General features: G+C 44.1%; 1 protein-coding gene across 11 annotated transcripts in view; it reads left to right on the forward strand.

Annotated features, from left to right (window-relative positions):
• Window positions 1–21,533, forward strand: part of SZT2 (SZT2 subunit of KICSTOR complex) — a 167,548-nt gene that overhangs the window by 47,421 nt on the left and 98,594 nt on the right. For 9 of the 11 annotated variants that reach the window (XR_008846705.1, XM_056533045.1, XM_056533036.1 and 6 more), the window contains exons 21-29: window positions 1,025–1,138; window positions 3,114–3,305; window positions 3,398–3,492; window positions 6,766–6,901; window positions 11,128–11,244; window positions 12,836–13,025; window positions 15,425–15,478; window positions 19,831–19,943; window positions 20,749–21,022. Coding sequence is in view for 10 of the 11 variants with exons in the window: in XM_056533045.1 (XP_056389020.1) it covers window positions 1,025–1,138; window positions 3,114–3,305; window positions 3,398–3,492; window positions 6,766–6,901; window positions 11,128–11,244; window positions 12,836–13,025; window positions 15,425–15,478; window positions 19,831–19,943; window positions 20,749–21,022 (1,285 nt within the window). In the remaining variant the exon portion in view is untranslated. The remainder of the gene's footprint in view (window positions 1–1,024; window positions 1,139–3,113; window positions 3,306–3,397; window positions 3,493–6,765; window positions 6,902–11,127; window positions 11,245–12,835; window positions 13,026–15,424; window positions 15,479–19,830; window positions 19,944–20,748; window positions 21,023–21,533) is intronic. The other 2 variants (XM_056533038.1, XM_056533046.1) reach the window with 1 other exon arrangement.

Genomic DNA, 21,533 nt, shown 5'->3' on the forward strand with positions numbered 1-21,533 from the left:
ACATGTTAATTGTTGTGGCGTGGAGTTCATTCTTTGCCGTGCATCGGCATCCCGGGACACCACACCACAACAATTAGCATAAATATAAATAAGGCCCTTTGTTAGTTTGATAAAGCAATCTGCTGTCTGAACAGTCACTTGTTCATTCTCTATGCCAGTGTTTCCTAACCAGTGTACCTCCAGCTGATGCAAAACTACAACTCCAAGCATTCCCGGACAGCTTTTGGCCAGTGTTTCCTAACCAGTGTGCCTCCAGCTGATGCAAAACTACAACTCCCAGCATTCCTGGACAGCTTTTGGCCAGTGTTTCCTAACCAGTGTACCTCCAGCTGATGCAAAACTACAACTCCAAGCATTCCCGGACAGCTTTTGGCCAGTGTTTCCCAACCAGTGCGCCTACAACAGTTGCAAAACTACAACTCCCAGCATGACCGGACAGCTTTTGGCCAGTGTTTTCCAACCAGTGTGCCTCCAGCAGTTGCAAAACTACAACTCCCAGCATGCCCAGACAGCCTTTGGCAGTCCAGACAAGCTGAAAGTTGTAGTTTTGCAACAGCTGGAGGTGCTCTGGTTGGGAAACACAGCTCTACTCTGTGGATAGGGGATAACTTTTAAAGTTGGGAATACCCTTTATCAACTTCACAGATTCCATATTGTATAGAATTTGGAACAGCTAAAGGCACCCTAGTTGGGAAAAGCATTGCTCCATGGGGAGTTACGCCTAATCTGAATAAGGACTTATGGAAAAAAATTCTCTAGGATGCGTTTAATTACAGTGAAAAGTGTTATGTCTATTGGGCCAGGGGATCATAGGCGCAGGTATTGGGTTTAATACTTTAGCCTCCAACAAAAGAAACAGGAAATAATTCTGAAATAACCAACTCAAATCTGTGTAGTGTGAAGTAACCAAACCACCCCAAATTATAACACTACCATGATATAAACTGCTGAGCCGAGAAGTTCGTGACGAATCAAATTTAATGTAAGTTCGCTCATCTCTAATTGTTGCGTCATTTTGTTGCAGATCCCCCGGAGAGCAGCGGCCTGTGCATCAGAGAGGTCCCATTTTACTTTGACCTGATGAAACTTCTGCCCAAATGCCAACAGATTGAAATGTTCTTCTTAACGCTGAGCAGAGGTAACAGACAAAAAGTTCTGATAATCCGGAAACCTCAAATGAAAGAGCAAACAAATATCGCCGTATGCGAGAGAGCAGTAAAATGTTCGATCCCATGCAACATTTACACTGTTGGAGCTAAATTGTTGAAGGGGTTGTCCAAAAAATTCTTGGTGCTTTAGTAATGGGCCAAAATTGTAATTGCTCAGGACATCTTTATTTTGCTTCTTTTTACCCTCTATCCACATCTTGCTGCAGCCCGACCACTATCTTTGTGTCCCTCTATTTCCTTGTCCATTCTTCTCTGCTGGGATGGTTGTATGAGACAGTATTTGTTCTCACTGTTGTATATTCTATTGTGTTTATTTTGTATATTTTGACACATGTCTATTTAGCTTGTGTGTGGGGGGGGCATTGGGCCTCCTGGTTGGGGGTCCAATTGTTTGTACTATTGAAAAAAACGTGTTAATCAAACCATTTAATACAAAAAAAAAAAAAAAAAAAAAAGAGGATCCGATCGGCTCTTTAAAAAAATAAAAAAAATGTATGAGCCGATCGGACCCTGAAACATGTCTGATGCAAACAGCTACAGCCGGTTCCTGACAGACTCCATTCACTTGCATTGGGCCCGTCGGTGATCCAGTAAGTCTACATGAATTAAGCTGAGAAAAAAAGGGTGTTTGCACTACAGTGACCCCCCCGACCTACGATGGCCCCGACATACGATCATTTCAGCATACGATCACTCTCAGAGGCCATCACATGGTGAAGGCAGCATCAACATACGATGCTTTTGTATTTCGGGGCCATCGCATAAACGGCTATCCGGCAGCGCAGACTGCTTCAGCTGCCACCAGATAGCCGTTTACGGTGCCCCGTGTGCTCAGCTGACGATCACTTACCTGTCCTCTTCGGGATCCCCTGCATCATCGGCGCTCTCAATCGTCACCATCACGTCGCTGCGCACGCCGTCCCGTCATCCAATAGGAGCGGCGTGCATAGCGACGTGATGGCGGCGACGGAGAGCGAGGATGCTGGGGAAGCAGAGGCCTTGCCGGAGGGTCGGGGACACCCCGGGGACGCGGCAACAGCGATGGAAGGCGACATCCAGGGCAGCGGTAACGAGCGGTGACGGTCCAGAACGGCAGGGACAGGTGAGTATAACCTCCAATAACAGTGGTCTTCAACCTGCGGACCTCCAGATGTTGCAAAACTACAACTCCCAGCATGCCTGGACAGCCGTTGGCTGTCCAGGCATGCTGGGTGTTGTAGTTTTGCAACATCTGGAGGTCCGCAGGTTGTAGACCACTGTCCTATACTTCACATTGCACGGATCCCTCAACATACGATGGTTTCAACAAACGATAGTTCATTTGGAACGCATCACCATCGTATGTTGAGGGACCACTGTATTTTTTTCTCCCCTAAACTTGATGGAACTGCCGACGGATCTCCACTTAAAGGATCCCAACGGCAGTATAAACGAGACCTTAGCTCCATTGAATATCATCTATAGAGAATATTGATTTTATTAGGATTAAAGGAGTACTCCAGCACCGACTATTAATCCTCCTTTGTGCCTGGGATGAAAAAAAAAATGAAAATAAACTTTCACTCACCTTCCTGTGTTCCCCCGAAGCGCTGCCACAGCTGATCGGTCCTCCGGTCCTGTCTTCTTCCTGTGCACGGATCGTCGCACGGCGCTCAGCCTATCACCAATGAAGGCGGGACATCGCTGCGGCCAAAAATAGGCTGAGTGCCGTGTGACGATCCGTGTACATGGAAGACGGACTGGAGGACCGATCAGCTGTAGCAGCGCTCCGGGGGAATGCAGGAAGGTGAGTGAAAGTTTATTTTAAAAATGTTTTCAGCCGGGGCACAATGGAGGATTAATAGTCGGCGTTGGAGTACTCCTTTAAATAAAATGGTATTGTAGTTTGAGCTTTTACTTTTAGGTCTTTGACTTATAAGTGAATATACATTTCTTTTTTCAAAGCTGAAGCAGAAAGTTCATCTACGGAGGCCTCGTTGCCAAACGATATGCTGCTCAGCTTGTTTCACAGCTGCCTTGAGGGCGACGTCAATGACCAAGAGATCCCCTTGGATGATCAGGACCACCTACGTTTTATGGAGCAAGTTCTACAACGTGACCGTGACGGGCATCCCGCTCCCTTCACTTTTGCTCGAGGTACGTTCTAGAGCGGAGTTATTAATATATTTAATGCTCTTACTGGTTAGCTTAACAACCATTGTACTTATTGTCTCCTTGACATCTTACAGAAGAAGCCTCAAAAAGCACGTTCCACTCCGAAGCTACAGAGTCATCACATAATAGCAGTCACCACGAGCCGAGCACTGCAGGAAGCACGTTACAGGTATTGTAGTTCACTGACTGTCGTTGGTTTTTTACCATTATACTAGCCATGTCTTTTAGGTAACTAATGTAAATATTAGATCCTCGGTAAAGTTCTAGGATCTGAGGTCTGGTTTCCCAGTCTACTTCTCAGCCTTACATGCCGGTGTGTAGTAGGAAGCGTCCATCACCTACAGTCTGGTTTCCCAGTCTTCTTCTCATCCCACATACAGTCGTCCCACAACATACGATGGTAATCCGTTCCAAATGAACCATCGTTTGTTGAAACCATCGTATGTTGAGGGATCCGTGCAATGTAAAGTATAGGACACTGGTCTCCAACCTGTGGACCTCCAGATGTTGGAAAACTACAACTCCCAGCAGGCCCGGACAGCCAACGGCTGTCCGGGCATGCTGGGAGTTGTAGTTTTGCAACATCTGGAGGTCCGCAGGTTGAAGACCACTGGTATTGGAGGTTATACTCACCTGTCCCCGCCACTCCTGACCAGTCACCGCTGCCCTGGATGTCACCCTCCATCGCTGTCACCGCGTCCCCGGGGTGTCCCCGACGCTCCGGCAAGGCCTCTGCTTCCCTGGGATCCTCGCTTTCCGTCGCTACGTACGCCGCACCTATTGGATGATGGGACGGCGTGCGCAGCGACTTGATGACGTCGATGGAGAGCGCCGACGATGCAGGGGATCCCAAAGAGTCCAGAGCCCCGAGGACAGGTAAGAGATCGTCACCGGAGCCCACGGCGCACCGTAAACGGCTATCCGGTGGCAGCTGAAGCAGTCTGCGCTGCTGGATAGCCGTTTATGCGATGGCCCCGACATACAAAAGCATCGTATGTTGATGCTGCCTTCAACATGCGATGGCCTCTGAGAGGCCATCGTATGCTGAAATGATTGTATGTTGGGGCCATCGTAGGTCGGGGGGGGGGGGGGGGTCACTGTACTTGTATATACTAGCAAATGTATGCAATCAATTTGATCTAGCTAAGGCTAGGTTCACATTGCTGTTTGCATCCGACCCAACGGACCCCATTCACTTACATGGGGCGGAGGGCTCAAGTCCTTCAGGAACGCATGGGAACAGAGTTCCTACACTTTTTCCACAGCAGGAACACTGTTCCCATTAGCAGGAGTCCTGCTGAACCAGCCCTTGAGTGGAACTCTTTGAGTTCCCAAACTTTTTTTTCCAGGACTTGACCCCTGGTGAGGCCCATCAGGGATCCAGTAAGTTTACAGGAATTTAGCAGAGAAAAATATAGTGCTTGCTCTATTCTTTTCTCCTCTAAACTTGAGGGAACTGCCGATGGATCTCTACCTAATGGAGCCCCACAGCAGTGTGAACGAGGCCTAACTTGATAGTGTGCAAAGGAACAAGTTTTTGGAGCTGGAATATACCTTTATGGTCTATTCACACATTATCCAGCACATATTTGACGCGCAGGATTTGAAGCTGCTGAGTTCAATGTAAACTGACTGAACACAGCTTCAATTCCTGCACAACAAATATGCGCAGGATATTGTATGTGTGAATACACCCTTAAGGTGAGAACTCTGTTATGGGATGTGTAATCTTCACTAATACAATGTAGACATTTTAATTACACAGGTTTGAAATGATGCCGCATCTCTGTCACCAGAAACTGTCCTGTTACCTTGCACGATGCGTAAGAGCAGTGTTTTTCAACCAGGTTTCCTCCAGCTGTTGCAAAACTACAACTCAAACTTAAAAGAAACATAGCCTGCACTCACGGTACAGTACGGGTCTCGCGGCCTCAAACTTCGGACCACCTCGATGGCGTGGGATTCTTAGCAAAAGCTGACAGCGCTCAGAAAAACAGGCAAAACTACAACACCCAGCATGCCCAGACAGCCTTTCTTCAGTGTTTCCCAATCAGGGTGCCTCCAGCTGTTGCAAAACTTCAACTCCCAGCATGCCTGGAAAACCAAAGGCTGTTTGGGCATGCTGGGAGTTGTAGTTTTTCAACAGCTGGAGCCACCCTGGTTGGGAAACACTGTGTTACAGAATTTTTAATATATTCATTCCTATATACCATGTTCTTATTAGATCTGTTTGCTTTAGCAGCTGCAGATAACATGGAGGGCGGCACCTTCTATTATTTTGAGAACTTCTCTTAAGTTCATATGTATAATCATTTTATTCCACACACCTATCAATGCATCTTTAGGGTGTATGCACACGTACAGTATTCTGTGCATATTTAATGCATAGGATTTGAAGCTGCAGATTTGAAGTTGTGTTCAGTCATTCAGTTTACATTGGAATCTGCAGCTTTAAATCCTGTGCATCAATTATGTGCAAGATACTGTATGTGTTAATAGACCCTTAAAGACCAAGGTGATGTGAAGGTGACTGTGGTTACTGCTCCCTTCCCCCCCCTCTCTATATTTTTCAGTTAAGCAAATATATTTGTTTTCACATATGCAAATTCTCTACTGTCCTTAATGAATGCGTGTAGTATGGCAGCTTATTGTGTTACATTGCTTGGAATTTACATATAACTATTTGGTTGCCTGCATTGGATATATCATTTGCAATCCTTGTGTGGAGATTCACCTGGACGGTGGAAAACAACAGCTGGAGGCACACAAGTTCAGAAACACTGGCCGGAGGCTGTCTGGGCATACTGAGAGTTGTATTTTTGTAACAGCTGGAGGTTAAAAAACACTGGTATAAAGGACAACAAAGTGATTGGTGGGAGCGTCTGACCACTGCGTCTCGATAATGTTCAGAATCCCTACAGAGATTGAATGAAGTGCAGTTGGCACTTGCCTTGTGCTCCATTTATTGGGGGGGGGGGGGGGGGGGGGATACACACATTTTCTCTGTTCTCATGATCAGTGGGGGTCCCAGCAGCCAGACCCCAACTGATTGCCTTTTTATTCCCTATGCTGTGGAGAGGGTGTAAATAGCTTTTTGGAGCTGGGAATACCCCTAAAGATTTACAGAGTACAAGTAATTCACCAGCAGAATTCTAAATGCAGCTCTGGATGTGACTGGTGCATTAAATAACTCAATATACATACTGGTGCAAATCTTTTCTTTACATGTAATCTTAATAAGTAAAGAAAAGATTTTAACCTTTTTTGCAACAACTTGTTGAGTGGTTGTGAAGTGGCGGTAAATGATGAAGCACCCCACTGTTTCTGGCCGTCAGATTTTATAGGTGTCATTATATACTGTATATGACACCCGCTCATGTCAGTGCCGCTCTTATATAGATACTTTATGTGATTGATGACCTGCAGATAATTCTCTTCTCAGAGTCCATGCCCCACAGAGGAGACAGAGGATGGCAAAACGCTGATCCACTCAGAGGAGCCGCCGCGGTGGCGATGCTATGCCCGGCTAGTAAATGCACAGCACCTGCTCCTCACCCTCCTGCCTGCAGCTTTTACAGGTACGTGATTATTATCACAAAGAACAACGCATCTAGGGCAGTATTGTAACATACATTCACATCCATTTGCAGCTCTCAAGGTATGACGTGCTCTCAGACATTGCCGATCAGGCTGATGTCCGGCATTAACCCTTAAGTTTGATCGCCGCATCTAAAAGGAAAGTAAGCATTGCCGGTTAGCTCAGTGGTGCTGTTCGTGACCGCTGCGGTGAAATCGCAGCATCCTGAGCAGCTTGCAGGACGCCTCGCTGTCCGACCGCTAAATGACTGCCTCGTGCCTGAGATCAAGGCAGGAGCAGTCAAGCAGCAGAAACACTGATCAATGTTATGCTGTAGCACTGATCAGTGTAAGAGATCAGTGTAATGCATGTTATAGACCCCTATGGGGGCTATAACATTGCAAAAAAAAAAGTGAAAAAAAAAATCATTTAACCCCTTCCCTATTAAAAGTTTGAATCGCCCCCCAATTCCCATAAAAAAAAAACTGTGTAAATAAATATGTAGCATCGCCGCATATGTAAATGTCCGAACTATAAAAATATATCATTAATTAAACTGCACGGTCAATGGCGTACGTGCAAAAAAAAAATCCAAAATCAAATATAGTGTATTTTTGGTCACTTTTTTATAACATGAAAAAATGAATAAAAAGCTATCAAAAAGTCTGATCAAAATAAAAATGTTACCGCTAAAAACTTAAGATCACGGCGCAAAAATGAGCCCTCATACCGCCCTGTACGCGGAAAAAAAAAGTTATAGGGGTCAGAAGCTGACAATTTTAAAGATATTAATTTTAGTGCATGTAACATAGTAACATAGTTCATAAGGTTGAAAAAAGACCAGAGTCCATCAAGTACAACCTATAACCCTAGTGAGTCTCTACTGAGTTGATCAAGAGGAAGACAAAAAAAAAACTCATACTAGAGGTAAAAATTCCTTCCCGACTCCAAATATGTCATCAGAATAAATCCCTGGATCAACGTTCTGTCCCTATAAATCTAGTATAGATAACCAGCGATGATGTTATTCTCCAAATATGCATCCAGACCCCTTTTATATTCTTTTACAGAGTTCCCCATGACACCTTCTCAGGCAGAGAATTCCACAGTCTCACTGCTCTTACAGTAAAGAACCCCCGTCTGTGCTGGTGTAGAAACCTTCTTTCCTGTATACGTAGAGGATGCCCCCTTGTTATATATACAGTCCTGGGTATAAATAGGTCATGGAGAGATCTCTGTACTGTCCCCTGATATATTTATACATAGTTATTAGGTCGCCCCTAAGACTTCTTTTTTCTAAACGAAATAACCCTAATTCTGATAATCTTTCTGGGTACTGTAGTCCTCCCATTCCCTGTATTACCCTGGTTGCCCGTCTTTGAACCCTCTCCAGCTCCACTATATCTTTCTTGTACACTGGTGCCCAGTACTGTACACAGTATTCTATGTGTGGTTTGACCAGTACTGTACACAGTATTCTATGTGTGGTCTGACCAGTACTGTACACAGTATTCTATGTGTGGTCTGACCAGTACTGTACACAGTATTCCATGTGTGGTCTGACCAGTACTGTACACAGTATTCTATGTGTGGTCTAACCAGTACTGTACACAGTATTCTATGTGTGGTCTGACCAGTACTGTACACAGTATTCTATGTGTGGTCTGACCAGTACTGTACACAGTATTCTATGTGTGGTCTGACCAGTACTGTACACAGTATTCCATGTGTGGTCTGACCAGTACTGTGCACAGTATTCTGTGTGGTCTGACCAGTACTGTACACAGTATTCCATGTGTGGTCTGACAGGTACTGTACACAGTATTCCATGTGTGGTCTGACTAGTGATTTGAAGACCGGTGGAATTATTTCCTTGTCATGGGCATCTATGCCCCTATTGATGCACCACATTATTTTATTTGCCTTGGCAGCAGCTGCCCAACACTGGTCACTACAGCTAAATTTACTGTAAACTAAGACTCCTAAATCCTTTTCCACGTCAGTCATCCCAAGTGTGCTCCCATTTAATACATAATCCTAGACCGGATTTTTCCTCCCCATGTGCATTACCTTACATTCATCAGTGTTGAACCTCATCTGCCACTTCCCAGCCCAAACCTCCAACCTATCCTGATCCATTTGTAACAGTGCACTGCCCTCTATTGTGTTATCTGCTATATACAGTGCACTGTCCTCTATAGTGTTATCTACTATACACAGTGCACTGTCCTCTATTGTGTTATCTACTATACACAGTGCACTGTCCTCTATAGTGCTATCTACTATACACAGTGCACTGTCCTCTATTGTGTTATCTACTATACACAGTGCACTGTCCTCTATAGTGTTTACCGCTTCACAGAGTGTAGTATCATCTGCAAAGATTGCTACTTTACTATTTAACCCCTCTACAAGGTCATTAATTAATATATTAACTAGGACAGGACCCAAGACTGACCCCTGTGGTCCCCACTAGTAACAGTCACCCAATCAGAATAAGTACCATTAATAACCACCCTCTGTTTCCTATCACGGAGCCAGTTACTTACCCACTTACACACATTCTCCCCCAGCCCGATCCTTCTCATTTTATGCATCAACCTTTTATGTGGCACCGTATCAAATGCTTTGGAAAAATCCAGATATACAGCATCCAGCGATTCCCCCTGGTCCAGTCTGGAGCTCACCTCCTCATAAAAGCTGATCAGGTGACAGGACCGATCCGATAATGGTGTCATACATTTATTTTTATCAAGATTCTCCAAAATAGCATCTCTTAGAAAACCCTCAAACAATTTACATACAACAGAGGTTAAACTAACAGGTCTATAATTCCCTGGGTCACCTTTTGACCCCTTTTTAAATATTGCCACCACATTTGCCATGCGCCAGTCCTGGGGAACAGTCCCTGTCACTATAGAGTCCCTGAATATTAAAAATAGGGGTCTGTCTATTACATTACTTCATTCCTTTAGAACACGGGGTGAATGCAATCTGGACCTGATGATGTAGTTATGATCTTTTCCAGAAGTAACACAAAATCAAACCTATATAAGTAGGGGATCATTTTAATCATATGGACCTACAGAAAATAGATAAGGTGTCCCCCAAAAATTACAAAATGGCGTTTTTTCTTAAATTTTGTCACACAATTATTATTATTATTATTTTTTTTGGTTTTGCCATAGATTTTTGGGTAAAATGACTGATGTCATTACAAAGTAGAATTGGTGGCGCAAAAAAATAAGCATCATATGGATTTATAGGTGCAAAATTGAAAGGGTTATGATTTTTAAAAGATGATGAGGAAAAGAATTAAAGTGCAAAAACAGAAAAATGCTCGGTCCTTATGGGGGTAATGTACAAATAAAAGTTTTACAATATAATATACGAATTAAAGTTATATAATATAATATAAAAATAAAAAAACCTAGTCCAGCACGTAATAAAGGGGAAAAAAGCCTTTATTCGTAGTGCATTAAATGCATATCCAGTAGGACAGCATCGGCTCTGTATTTGTCCTGCTGAATATGCATTTTAAGGCTTTTTTTCCCCTTTTATTAAGTGCTGGATTACTTTTCCTGTGTTGGATAACTTTTATTTGTTATTATATTATGTTGTATAATCTTTATTTGTATATTATATTGTTTAGCCTTTATTTTTATATTATATTATATATTTTTTATTCTCATATTGTATAACTTTTATTCGTATATTATATTGTTTAACTTTAATTTGTATGTTCTATTATATTGGATACTTATATTTGTATACTAAGAAACAAACCATAGGTGATAGAACAATGTGAATGATAAAAGATGGAGTTGTGTTTAAAATACACATTATTCCATAACCTATGGTTTGTTTAATAATATACAAATAAAAGTTATGTTTTCCATTGTGGGTGCTTAGGAGTAGAGGTAGAATTGGGTTTATACATATGGGGGGAAATTTATCAAAGCCTGTCCGGAGGAAAAGTGGTGCAGTTGCCCATAGCAACCAATCAGATCGCTTCTTTCGTTTTCCCAGGACATTTTAAAAATGAAAGAAGCGATCTGATTGGTTGCTATGGACAACTTTTCCTCTGGACAGATTTTGATAAATTCACCCCCCCCCCCCCCCCCCCATGGTTTTTATAATGGTGTGAACATACCCCAGTGACCTTACAGAATCTAGGTGCAGATTTGCTGCTTTCGAAGTTTTTATTAATGATGATTTTCACCGCAGACGTCCAGAAGTTGATGACTCCACCAGACGTCTCCGAGACCACCGAGGGAAACTCTCACTCAGAAAGTGTCCTGCCCAATGCGGATATCCCCACACTCAGCATCACGCCTGCCGGGGGTAAGTGGGTTATCATTTATATATCAGGAGCAGGAAGACATTCACCCCAATTTATCAAACACCGCTCAGCTTTCATTTTACCAGAGCAATTTGAGAAATAAAAGCTGAACTGTGATTGGTCACTATCTGTCTGAGACAAAAATCACATGTATTTTTGAAACACATTGAATAATCTAGGTCAGTGTTTCCTATCCAGGGTGCCTCCAGCTATTGCAAAACTATAACTCCCAGCATCCCACTGATCTAGGCCATTGTGTGCAGCCGGTAGGTGCCTTAATCTGGGTATAGATAGTGACGTCATGGGCAGGAATATGTTAACGCGAAATGTTGTACTATTACGTCCAGAGGATAGGGGATAAGATATCTGATCGTGGGGGACCCGATAATGGGTACCCCCGCGATCTCCGGCCAGCACTCGGCATTCTGTGCCAGGCTGCTACTCCAATCTCGGAAACCTCTGAGTTTGCGGGATTGGAGACGTCACGCCACGCCCCCTCCATTCATGTCTATGGGAGGGGGTGTCACCCCTGCGATCAGACATTTATCCCCTGTCCTGTTGATAGGGGATAAGTTGTTTTTGGCCACAGGTGGCCTTTAAAGGGTTAAAAGATGAGATCTTCTTATGTGTAGAAGTTATTGTGCAAATACATTGTATTCTACAGATGCTAAATTAGCTATCCAGCTGTTGCAAAACTACAACTCCCAGCATGTTGGGCTATATAGTAGTGTATAGTATAGGTCAGTGTTTCCCAACTAGGGGTGCCTCCAGCTGTTGCAAAACTACTACTCCCAGCATGCCCGGACAGCCGTTGGCTGTCCGGGCATGCTGGGAGTTGTAGTTTTGCAACAGCTGGAGGGCCTCAGCAGCTGGAGGGACAACTGTAGGTATAGTATATTATACAGACCCCTGTCCATCCCAGAACCCTGACTCCCAGTTGCTGCAGGGACCGTCCGGGGAGGGTGAGCCGGGCCATCCATCCTTCCTGTATTGTCCAGCGGTCCTCTTCTCCACTCCGGGCAGGCTCCGGCCTAGTAACGCTGCATAGACGCCGCTGCGCAGCGACGCACCTGACGTCACGGCGTAGCGGCGTCTATGCAGCGTTACTAGGCTGGAGCCTGCCCGGAGTGGAGATGAGGACCCCCGGAGAAGAAGGACCGGTTCACCCTCCACCCGGAATGCCGCCGGACACTACAGGAAGGATGGATAGCCCGGACCACCCCCATTACGGGTAAGTTTAATTTTTTTTATTGACTCGGAGGGTGGGGGAGGGGCCCAACCGGTATAGCCGTATGGGCAAAAATCCATACCGTGGGAGAAAAAAAAAAAACGTATCCGGTTCATACCGGTATACCGCCCAGCACTATCCCCATCCATTACGCAATTCAGCCTGGAGAGACGTAGCGCACTCTGGGCATCCTAAGGCTGGCGAGTTCCGTTCACAAGTCCTATTATTTAGAATAGGGCTCATGCACATCTGGGCGTCGTACAGTTGCCCGCCGTGAGCTGCGGTCTCCGCGCTGGTCGGTGTGGCCGCCTCACTGGACTGACCGTATAACACTTATAAAGGATCTATCTCTCTTTGTGTTTCAGGTAACGGGCAAGAGTCTGAACACAAGAGGGAGGTGCACATCTCCTTCAGCCGCCAGTCCTCCCTGCAAGACATGGCGACCGGCCGCCGCCTGCGCTGCCCCGTCTATGTGTACAATTGTCCAATGGAGGCGCTGCGAGAGCAGTTAGTCGGCTCCCGGCAGCAGCGAATATCCAGCGACGTTTTCTTCAGGTGAGTTATAACCTATCTCAGGTATATGACTAGCTTAGCCTTCTCTCTGGTCACCTGCCATATTGGCTACATATACACCATATGGCCCACCTTGGTCACGTGATGTAGTATACTGTGGTGTGGTCACATGATGTAGTATACTGTGGTGTGGTCACGTGATGTAGTATACTGTGGTGTGGTCACGTGATGTAGTATACTGTGGTGTGGTCACATGATGTAGTATACTGTGGTGTGGTCACGTGATGTAGTATACTGTGGTGTGGTCACGTGATGTAGTATACTGTGGTGTGGTCACGTGATGTAGTATACTGTGGTGTGGTCACGTGATGTAGTATACTGTGGCGTGGTCACGTGATGTAGTATACTGTGGTGTGGTCACGTGATGTAGTATACTGTGGTGTGGTCACATGATGTAGTATACTGTGGCGTGGTCACGTGATGTAGTATACTGTGGTGTGGTCACGTGATGTAGTATACTGTGGTGTGGTCACGTGATGTAGTATACTGTGGTGTGGTCACGTGATGTAGTATACTGTGGTGTGGTCACATGATGTAGTATACTGTGGCGTGGTCACGTGATGTAGTATACTGTGGTGTGGTCACGTGATGTAGTATACTGTGGTGTGGTCACATGATATAGTATACTGTGGCGTGGTCACATGATGTAGTATACTGTGGTGTGGTCACGTGATGTAGTATACTGTGGTGTGGTCACATGATATAGTATACTGTGGCGTGGTCACATGATGTAGTATACTGTGGTGTGGTCACGTGATGTAGTATACTGTGGTGTGGTCACGTGATGTAGTATACTGTGGTGTGGTCACATGATGTAGTATACTGTGGTGTGGTCACATGATGTAGTATACTGTGGCGTGGTCACATGATGTAGTATACTGTGGTGTGGTCACGTGATGTAGTATACTGTGGTGTGGTCACGTGATGTAGTATACTGTGGCGTGGTCACGTGATGTAGTATACTGTGGTGTGGTCACGTGATGTAGTATACTGTGGTGTGGTCACGTGATATAGTATACTGTGGCGTGGTCACGTGATGTAGTATACTGTGGTTCCTGTTCACACTATCCTGTGCCGGTGAGGTTTTATTTACCTTGTCTGCTGCAACTTTTTTATTATTGACTTCATTAGGGAAAGGTCAGCCTTATGCAGAAAATCATGTATTTTTATAGACTTAGGCTTGATCATGAAATAAACTAAATAAATAATAAATAAACTAATAAACACAATTTTAAGTTTTTTTTGTAATGATTTTTCTTAACCTATTTTGGCCTCTTCATTGACAAAACAGGCACCACAATGGGTTAGTAAGGTAGATTACAAAAAAAACTTAAAATTGTCAATATATTTTATTTAAAAAAAAAAAAATATATATATATATATATATATATATATATATATATATGTTTGATGTCCTAGGGAACTTTCTGACAGGTAATGAATTTTCAGACCCTGACTGATCACTAGAACAAAGCGGCAGAAGTGTTTCCGAACAAGGGTGCCTCCAGATGCTGCAAAAATACAACTCCCAGTATGCACAGACAGCAAAAAGCCAGTGTTCCCCAACCAGTGTGCCTCCAGCTGTTGCAAAACTACAACTCCCAGCATGCCCAGACAGCCAAAGGCCAGTGTTCCCCAACCAGTGTTCCTCCAGCTGCTGCAAAACTACAACTCCCAGCATGCCCAGACAGCCTTTGGCCAATGTTTCCCAACCAGTGTGCCTCCAGCTGTTGCATAACTACAACTCCCAGCATGCCCAGACAGCCTTTGGTCAGTGTTTCCCAACCAATGTGCCTCCAGCTGTACTTAGTAATTATTGCATTGCTTTCCCAACCAGTGTGCCTCCAGCTGTTGCAAAACTACAACTCCCAGCATGCCCGGACAGCCAAAGGCTGTCCGGGCATGCTGGGAGTTGTAGTTTTGCAACAGCTGGAGGCACACTGGTTGGGAAACACTGGCCAAAGGCTGTCCGAGCATGCTGGGAGTTGTAGTTTTGCAACAACTGGATGCACACTGGTTGGGAAACACTGGCAAAAGGCTGTCCGGGCATGCTGGGAGTTGTATTTTTTCAACAGCTGGAGGCACACTGGTAGGTAAACACTGGCCAAAGGCTGTTCGGACATGCTGGGAGTTTTGCAACATCTGGAGGCACACTGGTTGGGAAAGCAATGCAATAAGTATTAAGCCCACAATTCTCCTGCCATGTTCTAAGGATCGATCGGGATCAGAACACTCAGACCTTGACTTTCTTTATGACTTATCAACAATGTAAGTAATGACAGCGCCCATAATAGGGTCTTTTTATGGTTTATTCTTTACACTGCGGCGGTGGCCACTGTTCTGTAGCGAGGCGGCTGCTAACCCCCTGCTCTCTTCTTCAGTGAGTTTAAACAGGAGTCTGTCTTTCAAGGAATCTTTCAAGAATCGAACACCAGGTAGTATCAGTTCCCAGCAATGCTTTGCCTATGCAGGAGACGGTCTGGGGTGCCGGGTGTGGAGTCCGGGGTGGTGCCGGGAGATTAACCAGCGCTTGTGCTGCATGTGCTGAATGTCGTCATGTATGATGTTGTGTTCACCTCACTACGTCCTCTGGGATCCCATCCCGGGATCTACTATGTCTTGCTCACCAGATCTCTTTAGTACCTTGTACCGCTGCAGCTGATGCACAATTTCTCCCTACCTGAGGATTTGTTTGGCCCAATACTTCTCACAGCTGAGGGTTTGTATCCTGTTATGACACCAGCCCGGACACCCGATTGATAAAATAAATTAGCGCAGGTAACAGTGTAATAAACTAATAGGACAGGAAAGGGATGAGTGTGTTAAAGAAGCACTCCGGGTTTGTTGGTTTTTTGCCCATATCCTGCACACTCGCCATCACTAGTCCTACAGCTCTATCTGTTTCATTCCAGCACAGCTGCCCAACAGACAATCACAGTGCTTAATGTGCCACACCTCTCCTCCAGCTGTCTGTATACTGCTGCTATCTCTATGGGATCAAGATAGATAATAATTATACACCTCCCCTCCAGCTCTATCTGTATACTGCTGCTATCTCTATGGGATCAAGATAGATAATAGTTATACACCTCCCCTCCAGCTCTATCTGTATACTGCTGCTGCTATCTCTATGGGATCAGGATATATAGTAGTTATACACCTCTCCTCCAGCTGTCTGTATACTGCTGCTTCTATCTATATAGGATCTCGATATATATATATAGTAGTTATACACCTCCCCTCCAGCTCTGTCTGTATACTGCTGCTATCTCTATGTGATAAGGATATATAATAGTTATACACCTCCCCTCCAGCTCTATCTATATACTGCTGCTGCTATCTCTATGGGTTCAGGATATATAGTGGTTAAATACCTCCCCTTCAGCTCTGTCTGTATACTGCTGCTGCTATCTCTATGGGTTCAGGATATATAGTGGTTAAATACCTCCCCTCCATCTCTATCTGTATACTGCTGCTGCTATCTCTATACTGTTGCTGCTATCTCTATGGGATCAGGATATATAGTAGTTTATACATCTCCCCTCCAGCTCTATCTGTGTACTGCTGCTATCTCTATGGGATCAGGATATATAGTAGTTATACACCTTCCCTCCAGCTTCATGCACTGCAATAAATTTGAACACAGCCTAAAATCTTCACATTTTCTAACACCTCAGTCGTGATTTATAGGTTAAATCAATTTGGTCTCAGGTCAATATGTCTCCCACAAAACACACTTTGAATAGGAAAACACAGCAAAATGTGAACTTACCCAAACTCACTTATGAGTCTAATCATTTTACCTGGGTGCCCTCCAGCACCAGCAGCCTAATTACATGAGCAGGTGCAGTGATCAGACTCCACCTCCCTCTCTCTGCAAAGCCGGAGGATTCATGGGAAATGTAGGCAGTATCAGGAAACCATTTTAGTGATTTAATTGCAATCAGTATGGCTGAAAACCCCCATGCCTGCCACATCAGCTCAAGTAAGCACAAGGCATGCACAAGAACCTCTACATTATTCTATAATAATAATAGTTTTTGCTGCACTTTATAAGCAAAACAAACTTCCCAGAGTGCAGAGTGCTTCTTTACTGTATTCAGCACAGGATCTTCTAGACTCTATGTAATTGATGCAAATCCTCCGCAGTGGGACATATAAGGTCTGTATTGGTTTTTAGCCTCTGAATGTGAAGAATGCTTCCATTCACTGACAGCGTTATACTACAGTGTATATTGTGCCAAATTCTCTAGAAGATACACACTCACTTCTAGTAAATTTGCCGCATCTTAAAGGGGTACTACGCCCCTAGACATCTTATCCCCTAAGATAGGGAATAAGATGTTTGATCGCCGGGGGCCCATCAGCGTTCGTTTAGAGCGTCTGGTGCAGCGCTGGAGGCTCGTGACGTCGCAGTCAGGCCTCCTCAATGCAAGTCTATAGACTTGCATTGAGGGGGTGTGGCTGTGACATCATGAGCCTCCACCCCGCATTGCCAGTCATCCGGCACAGAGCGAAGTTCACTCCGTGCACCGCATGTCTGGGGTGCCTCAGCCGAGATTGCAGGGGTCCCCAGCGGCAGGACCCCCGCGATCAGACATCTTATCCCCTATCCTTTGGACAGGGGATAAGATGTCTTGGGGCGGAGTACCCCTTTAAAGGGTACCTCTCATCAAATAAACTTTTGATATATTTTAGATTAATGAATGTTGAATAACTTTCCAATAGCATGTTAATGAAAAATATGCTTCTTTCTATTGTATTTTTCCCGATCAGTCCTGTCAGCAAGCATTTCTGACTCATGCTGGAGTCCTAAACACTCAGAGCTGCCGGCCTGCTTTGTTCACAGCCAAACAGGCTGTGAACAAAGCAGGCCGGCAGCTCTGAGTGTTCTCCTTTGTGAACAAAGCAGACTGGCAGCTCGTAGTGTTTAGGACTCCAGCATGAGTCTGAAATGCTTGCTGCCAGGACTGGTAGGGAGACCCCTAGTGGTCATTTCTTCAAAGTGGAAAATTAAATAGAAAGAAGCAGATTTTTTTTAATATTAATAACATGCAATTGTAAAGTTATTCTACATACATTAATCTATAATATATCAAAAGTTTTTTTGATGACAGGTACCCCTTTAAAGTCATCCCTGCCTGCTATGACCAGATATATTCTCCAGTTTGCATTATTTTGGAGCATATGGTGGAGACCACTCTCTTTTATTTTTCCACTTGTTAGAATTGGTGAAAAAAAGTTGCACATTTTGCATAACTATTGCGTGTGCCGTATTTTTTTTTTTACCTTTTGTTACCAGGAAACCGGCACCATTCGCTGGAGACATTTTCGCTATTGTCTATTAGAATATCACAGAAGGATTTGGTGGAAGCAGCTCAGCCTATAGAAACAGAGTAGGGAATTGGTCTAATGCAAATGCTAAATATTTTTGACTCCGTGCCCCCCAAGCCTTATTGTTAGTGGAGCCCATGTGTGATGTGTGAATCCCCTGTGTGTGCGGGGTGGGAGGTGTTGGGTCTTTGTACTAAGCGAATCATATTCTGTGCTCTGTATGATGCTACATGTTACCATCGCTGTGTGTATTGCTGATTATTGTCTGTGCCATGGTGATTAGAGATGAGCGAACTTACAGTAAATTCGATTCGTCACGAACTTCTCGGCTCGGCAGTTGATGACTTATCCTGCGTAAATTAGTTCAGCTTTCCGGTGCTCCGGTGGGCTGGAAAAGGTGGATACAGTCCTAGGAAAGAGTCTCCTAGGACTGTATCCACCTTTTCCAGTCCACAGGAGCACCTGAAAGCTGAACTAATTTATGCAGGATAAGTCATCAACTGCCGAGCCGAGAAGTTTGTGACGAATCGAATTTACTGTAAGTTCGCTCATCTCTAATGGTGATACCTGTAAATGTGCTGTAAAGGTTATTGTATTATGGAGCTGACAAACCCTGTGCTGAGAGCTCACTACACACACACACAGAGTGCACTATATATATATATATATATATATATATATATATATCTATATATATATATATATATATATATATATATATATCTTTTTAAGAATGTTTCAAACTGTTGTTTTGGCCAAGCCTAATGTTTTGGCTTCACTGATAGTGACAGCTCTTTGGCTCTCATCCTGAGAGTTGACAGCAACAGATTCCAAATGCAAATAGCACACTTGAAATGAACTCTGGACCTTTTATCTGCTCATTGTAATTGGGATAATGAGGGAATAAAACACACCTGGACATGGACATGGAACAGCTGAGAAGCCAATTGTCCGGTTACTTTTGGTCCATTAAGAAGTGGGAGGCACATATGCAAACTGTTGTAATTCCTACACAGTTCACCTGATTTTGATGTAAATACCCCCAAATTAAAGCTGATTTGTCTGCAGTTAAAGCGCAACTTGTTTGTTTCATTTCAAATCCATTGTGGTGGTGTATAAAGCCAAAAATGTTAGAATTGTGTCCATGTCCCAATATTAATGGACCTGACTATATATATATATATATATATATATATATACACATATACACACTGTCCGTACATTGTTTGTTGTGTTTGGTTTATAGTAACAATGATCCAGTAAAGACCATTGTATGTTGAGGCCATTGTAAGTTGAGGGACCACTGTATAGATCACAGCCAAACTTCAGAAGCCGAGAAACAATTTGCAGGCATCTCCATATAGAATCATATGTCACATGAAGGTATAACGCACTACATGAACGTTCTTATCCATAGTAAAGTAAATTTACTGCCCCTTCTCCTCCGTCTCAGGTCGCAGTCCCTGGAGCGTCCATCAACAAATCCATTCATCCACCACAGGCAAAAGGAGCTCGTGAATTACTGTAACCTGCTGCAGGAGCACTATCACCAGTGCTATGTGAGAGGTCAGAGCGCCGTATGGGTCACTTACTATATAAGGCCGGGTTCACACCACGTTTTTGTAATACAGTTCCCGGATACGTTTCCAATTTGAAAACCGTACGGAACCGTATTGAAAACCGTATACATTGACTCTCCATTGAAAACCGTATACATTGACTTTCCATTGAAAACCGTGTGCCAAATGAGGCCTCCGCTTGTTTCCGTTTTGCATCCTGCACGGTTTTGTCAGTTTCTTAGCCTACCACGGTTTTTGGTCTGCGTGAAAAACCTTATTGAAACGTATATGTTTTTTTTTTTAAAACATGGAAGTCAATGGGAACCGTACAGAACCGTATGTGCGTACGGTTCCATCCGGTTTTCACCATGCGTTTTTTGACTTTGTACAGTTGTTTTTTCTTGGAATTTCAATCAAACAAGTGAAACTTTATTCATAATGGAGTGAAAAGTTAACAACTTTACGTTTTTTTTCTTCTTAAAAAAATGGCTTCAACCGGACATCATTTTTCAAACCTTATACGGATTAAAATTTGTACACACGTTTTGATACAGTTTAGTCTGGTTTTGAGGAATCCGTTTTTTTTAAATCAAAAACCTGATGCTGGAACTGTATTGCAAAAACGTGGTGTGAACCCAGTCTAACTCAATGTTTCCCAACCAGGGTGCCTCCAGGTGTTGCAAAACTACAACTCCCAGCATGCCTGGACAGCCAACGGCTGTCCAGGCATGTTGGGAGTTGTAGTTTTGCAACAGCTGGAGGCACCCTTGTCGGGAAACACTGATATAACCATTATGTCTGTCCCCTCTTAGGCTTGTTCAAGGCTCTGCAGCAATCCCTCTGGGTGTCCCACCAGGACCTCCTGACCGCCATGGATTATTGTGAGGAGCAGCTGCAGGAGATCGACATCAGCAACTTCCTTATGACCCTGTGTGGACATTTGCGCAGCTTCCGGGAAGCACAGACAGATACCGAGTCCCCCTCTCAGAACGGACGGCTCCGTAAGGCCAGCTTCCGCATAGGCAGCCTGGAGCAGGAGGACGAGCTGAGTGTACGTGACAGTGGCGTGTTACATTCAGAGTCCAGGTAAGGAGCTCCTCATCTGCACGTCCTCCTCATCACCGGTGCCTCATCCTTCCTAGATTATCGTGGACGCGGAGGTAAAATGGAAGAAGACCTTTCTACCCAGAAAAAAAAAGTCCTGCCACAGACTTTATAATATTCCTGCCTCGCTTCGTTTTGATGGTCAAGAGTCACTCGACCATCAAAACGAAGCGAGGCAGGAATATTATAAAGTCTGTGGCAGGACTGTTTTATTAATAAAGTATAAAATAAACTGTATCGTAAAAAACCGTATCGTATATAACTCTACGATGTTCAAAGAAAATGATTATCCTGTAAGGGGAATAAGAAACAAGAATTCAGTTTAAATGAGATCTGAGAGGGGTGAAAGAAAGAGTAGAGAGATATATGAATAAATATGAATCCTGAAATTTAGAATTATTTTTTTTCCGTACCCAATCACGTTTCTAAGGGGAGGGAAGATGGGTTGGGAAAGGGGGGTGAATATGATAATTTATAAGAATATTTTGTGGAT

This window comes from Hyla sarda, chromosome 7, assembly GCF_029499605.1.
Source record: "Hyla sarda isolate aHylSar1 chromosome 7, aHylSar1.hap1, whole genome shotgun sequence".
In the NCBI taxonomy this organism is placed as follows: Eukaryota; Metazoa; Chordata; class Amphibia; order Anura; family Hylidae; genus Hyla; species Hyla sarda.